Source organism: Denticeps clupeoides, chromosome 15, assembly GCF_900700375.1.
Source record: "Denticeps clupeoides chromosome 15, fDenClu1.1, whole genome shotgun sequence".
In the NCBI taxonomy this organism is placed as follows: domain Eukaryota; kingdom Metazoa; phylum Chordata; class Actinopteri; order Clupeiformes; family Denticipitidae; genus Denticeps; species Denticeps clupeoides.
Window position 1 is genome coordinate 1,278,617 of NC_041721.1, and position 10,950 is coordinate 1,289,566.

The following is a 10,950-nucleotide window of genomic DNA, read 5'->3' on the forward strand; positions in this document are numbered from 1 at the left end:
AGGGCAGCGGGTTTTTTACTTTGACGCGTATGCCCGCGTTGCAGCGGAAAACACTGTTGAAACTCCATTCAGCGGGACAAATCAACAGAAAACGCAATCTGCATATATTTCAGATGCGCTGGTGTGTGTGGTGTGTGTGTGTGTGTGTGATGCTGAGAAAGATGTGTGTGTGTGTGTGTGTGAGTTATGCCAGTTTTCACACTCTGTTATATCCAGAACTCGCATCAAACTGGCAGCAAAGTGGCCTTCATTCCAGTTGAAAGTCACTCTATTTCCCACATCCATTTAAAATGGGTACTGACAAACAGACGACTGATCGTCATTCATATTCATTTCATTTCATGTTCTGCTTGAGGAATCAATTTCCTTTGGTCCCATTATTCAGGCATCTGTTGCTTTCTGCATGCAGTTGTAACCCTGACAGACAGGGGCGACAGACATGCTGCCCCCTAATCCTGGTAAAAAAAAAAAGAAGGAAAGACAAAGTGATTTTTGTCATTCTGAAGGATCACAGCACACGGTGCCACAGTGAAATGTGTCCTCTGCTTTTAACCCGTCGCTTTGGTGAGCAGTGGCAGCCATGACAGGCGCCCGGGGAGCCGTGTGTGGGACGGTACCTTGCTTGGCGGTTCGGGATTTGAACCTTCGGTGACAACTTGGCTACGAGTTCCTTTTTTTTTTTGAGTTGAACTCTTCATTTCAACCAGGCCAGCAGGAAAAAGCTGAGAATAATAACGCTGCTGTGTGTGTGTGTGTGTGTACTGCGGTTTATCATCAGAACCCGGAGCACGTCCTGCTCCTGTAAGAACACCTCTCTCTCCCTCAGTGAATTGATAAACCGCCTGTCGGTTTCCCTCTGAAGGTTCTTATGAAATCCCCGCTGTGGCTGAACCGCGCAGTGGATATAACGGCATGATGGTGACCTGCGACCCCAGGAGCAAATGTCGAATTAATACTCATTAATCATTCAAAAAAAAAAAAAACATATAACCACATAGCTGAGTGCTTTAAAGGACTTAATATCTGGATACGAAAAAAAAAAAATCATTATATAGACACAACGACCAAAACTGGCTGTCTATTTAACGACACCCATACTCATTACTAACAACATTTTATTCTATTATCCATTTTCTCAGATAAATCAACAGACATAAATATATAGATGATAATGTACACTGTGAAGACTTTCTGCATTGTAAAATAATGAAGCACCACCGGTGGCGGGTAAAGAAACGGACCGTAATCGGAAGGTTGCTGATCCTCTTGATAAAGGCACCGTCCCCACACACTGGGTGATGGTTAAATACAGAGGACACATTTCACCGTGTCACCGTGTGCTGTGCTGCAGTGTTTCGCGATGACACTCACTTCGCTTTCACTCTCCTCCTTTGTTCTTAGCAGGACACATTTCACTGTGTGCACTGGGTGCTGTGCTCAGTCAGTGACCAGTGGAAATAAGTTCTGCTGGCCAATGATTTTCAAATCGGCCTCACATCCAATTTACATGAACCAGCCGCACTTTGTAAAATACGCTTTTCATGTTAACATACACGCTTGCACTTTCCTTTTCTCCACATCTCCTCTGATCAGAAACACCACACTCCTTCAACCGACTGAACGGCAGAAAACCAAATAAATACATGAGAAGGTAAGCCCGAGGATCCAGTAATCCCTGCTCCATAACATTTCATTCCATAATGCCTTCATACGATGACTTCAGGGGGAAAGAAGCGGGTACAGTGTTACAGGACTCACAACTCATAAAGGATTAATGCCCCGGTCAGGTTCTTCACGCACCTTTATAGTAGAACAGACACATATCGGAGAGGACGAACCACCGCCTCTTCCACATCTTCATCCCGGTGCTGTCCTGCAGAGAGCGAGAAGACAGCACCCATCAGCCTTCCAATAAGCAGCCCCGCCCCCCCAGTCCAGAACCATTTCACCGTCTTTTATATCAGGACCTTTCCGGACCTTTCTCTCTCACGATCATTCGTTGACCATGTTCCTGTCCACAGAGCCGGAGCAGATAATGAGTTCAAATGAGCTTGTCACCCTCAGCCGTCCCAAACCTAATTATCATAATACTCGTGTCTCCTCACTCAGGGGGGAGGGGCTGTTGGTCTTGGAAATGAAGGTTGGGACAATGGGAGGCAAAACGAGAAGACAAAGTTCTCACTCGGCAAATGTCAGCAGAACCCCACACTAAACTAACATACTGGCAAAAGGTTTGGCGATAAGGTGACTGGTAATATTTTATAGCATACATGCATCAGGATATGGAATGTCACGAATGTCGGGGCTTCTATGTGATTCACATTTCCTCAGTCTGGTGGGTGAAACACTTGCCGATGAACCAGAAGTCCCACACCGTGTCCCTGAGTTAATTGTACTGGTTGTAAGGTGTTCTAGATGAGGGTGTCTGATAAATGCCAGAAATAAAAAAAATATTAAATTAAAAAACTTCAAAAGTAAAAAATGTATTTGTATTAGATACATGTAATGATTAAAATGATACTTCACATGTAATGATCAAAAAATTTAACAAAACGACTGAGCTTTTTCCACCATTTTGTTCATTTGCTAGCATCAGCCATTCTTTACGGTGTGGTGTGCTGGGGCAGCAGCATCTCCGCTGGGGACAGGAAGAGGCTGGACAGGCTGATCCGGAGGACCAGCTCTGTTCTAGGATGCCCCCTGGACCCAGTGGAGGTGGCGAGTGACAGGAGAATGGTGGACAACATCTCCCACCCCATGCAGGAGACCCTGACAGCACTGAGCAGCTCCTTCAGTGGCAGGCTACTGCACCCGCGATGTGGGAAGGAGAGGTTCAACCGCTATCAACTGTACAGGTGTACCCATTGTACATTTTTGTGTAGATACTGACTGTACATTACCTTTGTTCTGTCCACTTTCTATCCGTGACAAGTGCGATTTCCCACTTGTGGGACTAATAAAGGTCTATCTTATCTTATTTTTCACTCAGGGTGCATCTGCTTCCAGCCGGCCCATCGCTGGACCTGAGAATCAACATCACCATGACAACCTCACGGTCGGGAGAAGGTACCTGCTTGTAGAGCCAGTTGCTCCTCACCACCGGCGCATTGGGGTTCCTCTTAATGGAGTTGGAGCGCTTCCCAAAATTATGAACCTTTTTGGAAGATCTCGACGGCTACGGGCAGAAATATGGCGCTGAATTATTCATGCTGTGTATTTATAACTGTTTTATTCACCATTCAGCTGAATAATTACAGTCCTGTTGTGGATGAAGGTCGGTGGAAACAAACTCGGAATGTTCTGGAATATGGAGGAAGACTCTGGAGGGACTCACTCTGGCCGGGGCTGCCCGGGTGGGCGGCGTAGTCCGAGCCGCCGGTGTAGTTGGAGCCGCCGGTGTAGTTGGACGCCTCGCTCATGGTGCTGGTGGGACGCTCCTTCTTCTCGGTGGCAGGTGCTTTCGCCGCCGGCCTGGAAAGGGGTAAAGAAGCGAGGGGCGAATGACGAGGAGGAAGCCGGCGGGAATCAATCTGCCAGGCCGGTGGGTAGGTTCACGTTTTGGCAACTGACGTCCAACTTCTATCCCTCGTAAAGTCTTGCTTGCAAGGTGAAGAATCTCCTCGTCCTCACCAAGATTAATCTAGCCTGTAGACTAACAGCCATTGTGTCCTGGTGCTGCCCTACATTCTTAAAGTTACAACGTCAGGAGGGAGAGCAGGTATGTGGAGCGAAAACTCTGTTAGGTAGCGTCGGGTTTTGGGTCACATTACCAGCCACGAGTCCCAGGTAAGTAACGAGGACCTGGATCTCCCGTTTAGTCCCACATGTTCGCTAGTGGTTCCTTGTACATGGAAATATGCACTTAAGCTTAACCTAACAAACCCAGCCTCTTAACAGTTGTCAATAAATGTCAAAAATGGGAATTCATGTCTTCCTGACGGCCGTATTGACTAAAGTCACCAACTTTTCCAGAAATAAACATGAATAAATTCCAGTGAACGTGACCACGCCCACTACCAACACCAACATGCAGGTTATCAGGCGCTTTAATTCCAGTGAAAGTGACCACGCCCACTACCAACACCTACATGCAGGTTATCAGGCGCTTTAATTCCAGTCAGCGTGACCACGCCCACTACCAACACCAACATGCAGGTTATCAGGCGCTTTAATTCCAGTCAGCGTGACCACGCCCACTACCAACACCAACATGCAGGTTATCAGGCGCTTTAATTCCAGTCAGCGTGACCACGCCCACTACCAACACCAACATGCAGGTTATCAGGCGCTTTAATTCCAGTCAACGTGACCACGCCCACTACCAACACCAACATGCAGGTTATCAGGCGCTTTAATTCCAGTGAACGTGACCACGCCCACTACCAACACCAACATGCAGGTTATCAGGCGCTTTAATTCCAGTGAACGTGACCACGCCCACTACCAACACCAACATGCAGGTTATCAGGCGCTTTAATTCCAGTAAACGTGACCACGCCCACTACCAACACCAACATGCAGGTTATCAGGCGCTTTAATTCCAGTGAACGTGACCACGCCCACTACCAACACGAACATGCAGGTTATCAGGCGCTTTAATTCCAGTCAACGTGACCACGCCCACTACCAACACCTACATGCAGGTTATCAGGCGCTTTAATTCCAGTCAACGTGACCACGCCCACTACCAACACCAACATGCAGGTTATCAGGCGCTTTAATTCCAGTGAACGTGACCACGCCCACTACCAACACCAACATGCAGGTTATCAGGCGCTTTAATTCCAGTCAGCGTGACCACACCCACTACCAACACCTACATGCAGGTTATCAGGCGCTTTAATTCCAGTGAACGTGACCACGCCCACTACCATCACCAACATGCAGGTTATCAGGCGCTTTAATTCCAGTCAACGTGACCACGCCCACTACCGACACCCACATGCAGGTTATCAGACGCTTTAATTCCTAGTGAACGTGACCACGCCCACTACCAACACCAACATGCAGGTTATCAGGCGCTTTAATTCCAGCGAACGTGACCACGCCCACTACCAACACCAACATACAGGTTATCAGGCGCTTTAATTCCAGTGAACGTGACCACGCCCACTACCTACACCAACATGCAGGTCATCAGGCGCTTTAATTCCAGTGAACGTGACCACGCCCACTACCATCACCAACATGCAGGTTATCAGACGCTTTAATTCCAGTGAACGTGACCACGCCCACTACCGACACCCACATGCAGGTTATCAGACGCTTTAATTCCTAGTGAACGTGACCACGCCCACTACCAACACCAACATGCAGGTTATCAGGCGCTTTAATTCCAGCGAACGTGACCACGCCCACTACCAACACCAACATGCAGGTTATCAGGCGCTTTAATTCCAGTGAACGTGACCACGCCCACTACCATCACCAACATGCAGGTTATCAGACGCTTTAATTCCAGTGAACGTGACCACGCCCACTACCTACACCAACATGCAGGTCATCAGGCGCTTTAATTCCAGTGAACGTGACCACGCCCACTACCATCACCAACATGCAGGTTATCAGACGCTTTAATTCCTAGTGAACGTGACCACGCCCACTACCAACACCAACATGCAGGTTATCAGCCGCTTTAATTCCAGTCAACGTGACCACGCCCACTACCGACACCCACATGCAGGTTATCAGACGCTTTAATTCCTAGTGAACGTGACCACGCCCACTACCAACACCAACATGCAGGTTATCAGGCACTTTAATTCCAGCGAACGTGACCACGCCCACTACCAACACCAACATGCAGGTTATCAGGCGCTTTAATTCCAGTGAACGTGACCACGCCCACTACCTACACCAACATGCAGGTCATCAGGCGCTTTAATTCCAGTGAACGTGACCACGCCCACTACCTACACCAACATGCAGGTTATCAGGCGCTTTAATTCCAGTCAACGTGACCACGCCCACTACCAACACCAACATGCAGGTTATCAGGCGCTTTAATTCCAGTGAATGTGACCACGCCCACTACCAACACCAACATGCAGGTTATCAGGCGCTTTAATTCCAGTGAATGTGACCACGCCCACTAACAACACCAACATGCAGGTTATCAGTGATTTAATTCAAGCGTTCTGAATGTGACATTAGTGAACACGGCCCATGTCTGGATGACAGTGAGAGACGCTCCTGAATATCCCAGCAGGAGGATGAGTGCCGGATGTCCTGAAATCTGCTTCCCCGCCGGTAAATGGCACAAGCCATGCCCTGACAATGTTAGCAATATGAAGAGTGTGGACTCATCACTCGCTCATTATCACAGCACTAACGCTCCACTGAATGGGGTGACAGTCACATGACACTCAACCAGCTGTGGAGGAAATGCTGGTCACTCACTTGGTGGTCTTGGTAGGACATGGATGGCTTCCGTCCCCGGGTCCCGAGTGATCGGCCTCCCTAAACGCAATGTAGGAGTGAACGAGGGTCAGGTGTGCAGCTGTCTTACTCGCGTTTTTAATCAGGCCTCAACCCACCAGGTCTGGTCAGGATGAGTACAATATGCATTATAGTAAACATTAACACACACACACACACACACACACACGAACAGCTCGGTTCTGCCAGTGGATGAAGTGGAAATGGCGACGTGAACAGATGAGAGACTTTTTAACAGCAGTGCACCGGGGGAGATTACCTGTTTACAACAGGCTGCCCGAGTTTCCCACAATTCACGCTAGAAACAGAAAAAAGGGGGAAAAAATGAACTAAACACAGAGTCAAACTTAACAAATCATAACAGAACGATAAATTATAATCGCAGCGCTGCGGTAACGCGTCAGATAAATGAGAACAAATAAAAAAACAAAACAAGTGATGATGATTTCAGATGACATCAATTATCCCATCATGCCCCATGTGCTCAGCAGAATTAAAAACCTCAATTACGACTGCGACTTGAACGCCCCCCCTCCCCATGGCACTTTAAAAAGGTGAGGCAGAGCAAATCTGCAGCTGAATTTATTATTCTGCCGCAAAGGAAAAACAGCTGGAGTATCTAAAGGAAGCACACACACTTACATACATATTAAAAACCGCGAATCATAGGAAATACGGTATAAAAATTTATATTGCAAACGCAATCTACCGTGTAAAGTCGTGAATCCTATTGCATCGCACTGCATCGTTACGTCTCTATATAAATGAATTCTAATGCTTTATGCAGGGCATTTTTAATATCACATCACGAGACCTGGAGATCTTTGGTAAAAGTAAACTGTAAGCCTGGTAACTCCTCAGTAGGCACCAATATTTATCCCAGGGTTATAGCGCATGTGTTATGTGGCATTCGCTGTTTATTTGTGTTAAGAATTGTGTTAAGAATTACTAATATGTTCTTGAAATATTCGTTCTGTTTGAAGACAGGGTGAATCTCTTGTCCTGTCGTCTACATTAGAGCTGTAACTGGGTCTAAAAATCCGGCTTTCATTGCGCGCTTCGTGCACTAGACGAAGAGGGTAAGGAAATGAGCGCGTTTAAAATGTGATCACCGGAGAATATCCTCCGTTTCCCCTCGATAACTAAAACGCCTCACCTGGCGACGGTGGTTGAGGATTGCAGATCAAATTAACATTTTAGTCTAAAAATCTGCATTTAAAGCAACAAATTTACAATATGCAAAACAGTTCTGCCAAAAACATTTGCATTTGTGTTGACACTAATGAGCTCCTGTACAGGGTGGGCCATTTATATGGATACACCTTAATAAAATGGGAATGGTTGGTGACATTGAACACATTTTATAAGTGGTCAGACACTTGTAAATAACTCATGAAAGAATAAAGCACACCGTTTGTCAGGATTGACTGCAGCTGTGCTCAACACCGGTGGCCAATCCTGACAGCGCTTAAATGCCGGATGTTTCCGCCCCTTCCATGTCTCCGGCATTTTCGTGAACTTCAGTTGGCAACAGTGTGCATTTTTGTAATTTGAGTTCTGGCAATCGCCACACGCCTACGGGTTAGTTTGTGTTCTTTATTTAAGTTAAATCGTTTTCGGCCACCGCGCCAGTCTTTATTTGTGTTTATTGTTTATTTAATAATAAAAACCCCTTCCCAACATGTCAGACCTCTGCGCTTCCTTCCCCCGTAAGTCCGTAGTCGTGACACCGTTGTTTTTCTTGTGAAATTACCAATAAATTTGATGTGTCACATGACCCTATTCCTATTCCAAGATGGCCGACTTCAAAATGGCCACTATGGTCACCACCCATCTTGAAAAGTTTGCCCCCTCACATATACTAATGTGCCACAAACAGGACGTTAATGTCACCAACCATTCCCATTTTATTAAGGTGTATACATATAAATGGCCCACCCTGTAGATCTGTACTATAGACCGCTCCTTTACCGACCTGACACACACACCACACACACACATATATATATACATATATAGATGTAGAGTAAACATCACGTTCATCATGTCCATGTTCATTCCACACTCGGCCTTCCGGCAGCTAAAGATCGGAATCTGCTGCATGACGGAGGTGAAACATGTGAGATGTTTGCTCTGGGTTCTAAATCATCGGAACGACATTAAAACAGCGTAGAGGTTCCGAGCTGCAGAACACAAGGGGAATGTTGTTCTCCGCTCCCTGTCAGGCCGGTGGCACGAGGTGTTGCCTCGGCTCTGTCCCGATAAGAACAGAATCAAGGGCCTTCTGTCGTATCGCTCTCCAAGTTTTCATTTTCTCGTCTTTGCAACGTCCCTCCTCACTGTCCTCCCTGCAAAACCTACTCAGAGACGGTCGTCGCCCGTACAAACCGCTCCGCTCATGTCACCCTGGTTCTTTCCCAATTTACCTCCAGAGCCCCACATAACCTTGCCCTTCCCCATCTTACTCAGCTCTTAGCTCCGTACAGTCCTTGTCACAGTCTCGGGTCCTCCAACAGTGATGTCCTCACTGTCCCATGCACCAGACGTTCCAGCCTTCATTATTCCGCTCAGCGTTTTTCTATTTTGTGTGAATATATGTGCACGTGGGTTTTGTTACTGTTCTTTATCCTCTTTGTAATGCGTCCTTGGTTCATTTAAAGTGACGTGACTGTCATGTGATGCACAGCAGCACAGCACACCGTGCACACAGTGATTAAATATGTCAGCAGGTTCAGAAAAGAGACGACGGCGGAAATGGATGCTGTTAAATTTCACCTTCGTTAACACCGACACCCGTCCCTGCAACTTTCTCACCTAAACCTCCCGCAACACCTCCCAATAAAAAACACGCGGCGCCACGTGACGTCCCGGCCACGCCCTAACGGGAGAGGTGTTAGCGGCACGCCAGCGGCACTCTCACCTCGCCTCATTCCTCCGCGTGGCATTAAAATACTCATCCTCTCCACATTCTCTACCCACAGGAGATCAATAATAAACGGCAATATCAGCACGTTACACCGGCGTTACACCAGCGTTATCACGGGCAACGTATCACGCCGACTGCCACGCCCATATCACACCACATTTCCCACTTGTGAAACCAACAAAGGATGCATCATCACTGAAAACACCGTACCGGCTACTATGATTGACAGGTACACTTTACTTTTTGGGCTTGATGAGTGATTCATTGGTTATAATGTTTTGTTATCGATCGACAGTCCTATTTTAATTATACTACGTTGTCAATACTGAAGTAGATGCTCAGCTCTGATATTATACAAATTATTATTTGAGACACAAATGTCACATTGCATCATAATTCCTGTAACGCGATGTCCCTGAGCCGGACACTTAACCCTGAGTGTCTCCAGGGGTGGACTGTCCCTGTAACTACTGACTGAAAGTCGCTCTGGATACGGGCGTCGGGTAGATGCCGTAAATGTAAATGTGAAAGATGTTTTCTCGTGTTTTGTGTGTCCTCCGTGTCCCTCCTAATGTGAAGCATGTGGAATGAAGTCAACAGAAGGGGTCTGTGAAGAGGTCCGTGAGAAACGCGCAGGACGTTCATCCTAATCGGACCTTTTGGGACACGCGGCATCTGTCCCCAGGCCGGCGGGACACTCGACGCATTGAGGCGCGGGATGAAGCCACTTACTGTTCGTTGACCACAAAGATGCAGTTGTCCTGCGAGGGCTGACCGGAGACCGGGTGCTTACAGGTCACCTTCCGCTCATTGTGACTGATGGACGGAGACAGAGAGAGAGAGAGAGAGAACAACATTAAACTCATTCTGTCATCACGACTAAATGATGTTTTATTTTATGTCCCATTTCATTGAGCAGTTTAACAGCTGAAATAACGCCAGCGCTGAAAATGACAAGAATTACAAAAAACGACACATTTCTCACATGAACAACGCATAGAAAACGTGATAAGCGGGCAGAATAAGAAGCGCGAAGCCCCCCGGCGCCGCGGCACGTACGAACCTCGACTGGTGGGTCGTGGTAAACTTCAGCATGGCTGCCTGACCGCTCGCTGCGGCGCGGCTACGGCTCTCTCCCTCTCCTCGGTCGTACGCCGCCGATCACGGGAGCTGCGGGACCCTCCTCCCCGCGCCGCTCCTATAAATACGCGGCTGCGGCGGGGACGGGGGGGACAGGCTCCCTTCAGCTCGGCGCCCCTCCGGGCGGGTAACGAGGCCGGGGTCTGGGCCGGCGCCGCCGGGACGCGACCTCTCGCCGGTAAACAAGGCGCCGGGCCCGTTAACGTCCCGCATCCGAGAAAAGGCGGGTCCGAGGCGCCGGAGGATAAATCCAGCCTCCGGGGACATTTTATATCTGCAGCAGGGTCTCAGACAGCAGAACTTGACACATTCATCGTAGGCTAAACAAGTCCAGAAGAAAACTAGAAGTTTCCACAGAAAACCTCGTCCTTCTGCGTGAAGAAGCGCCTGCATGTTTCAACCGTCCATTTTATGTCTTACAGTGATTAGTTACAGGGACAGTCCCC

General features: G+C 47.9%; 1 protein-coding gene across 1 annotated transcript in view; it reads right to left on the reverse strand.

Annotated features, from left to right (window-relative positions):
- The window catches only part of LOC114764268 (pleckstrin homology domain-containing family A member 5-like), a 31,895-nt gene extending 21,372 nt beyond the window's left edge, over positions 1 to 10,523 (reverse strand). The window contains 5 exon segments of the mRNA XM_028953751.1: positions 1,801 to 1,873; positions 3,071 to 3,175; positions 3,291 to 3,471; positions 10,097 to 10,180; positions 10,428 to 10,523. Coding sequence (XP_028809584.1) covers positions 1,801 to 1,873; positions 3,071 to 3,175; positions 3,291 to 3,471; positions 10,097 to 10,180; positions 10,428 to 10,459 — 475 coding nt within the window. The 5' untranslated portion in view covers positions 10,460 to 10,523.
- Between the last annotated feature and the right edge of the window lie 427 nt (positions 10,524 to 10,950).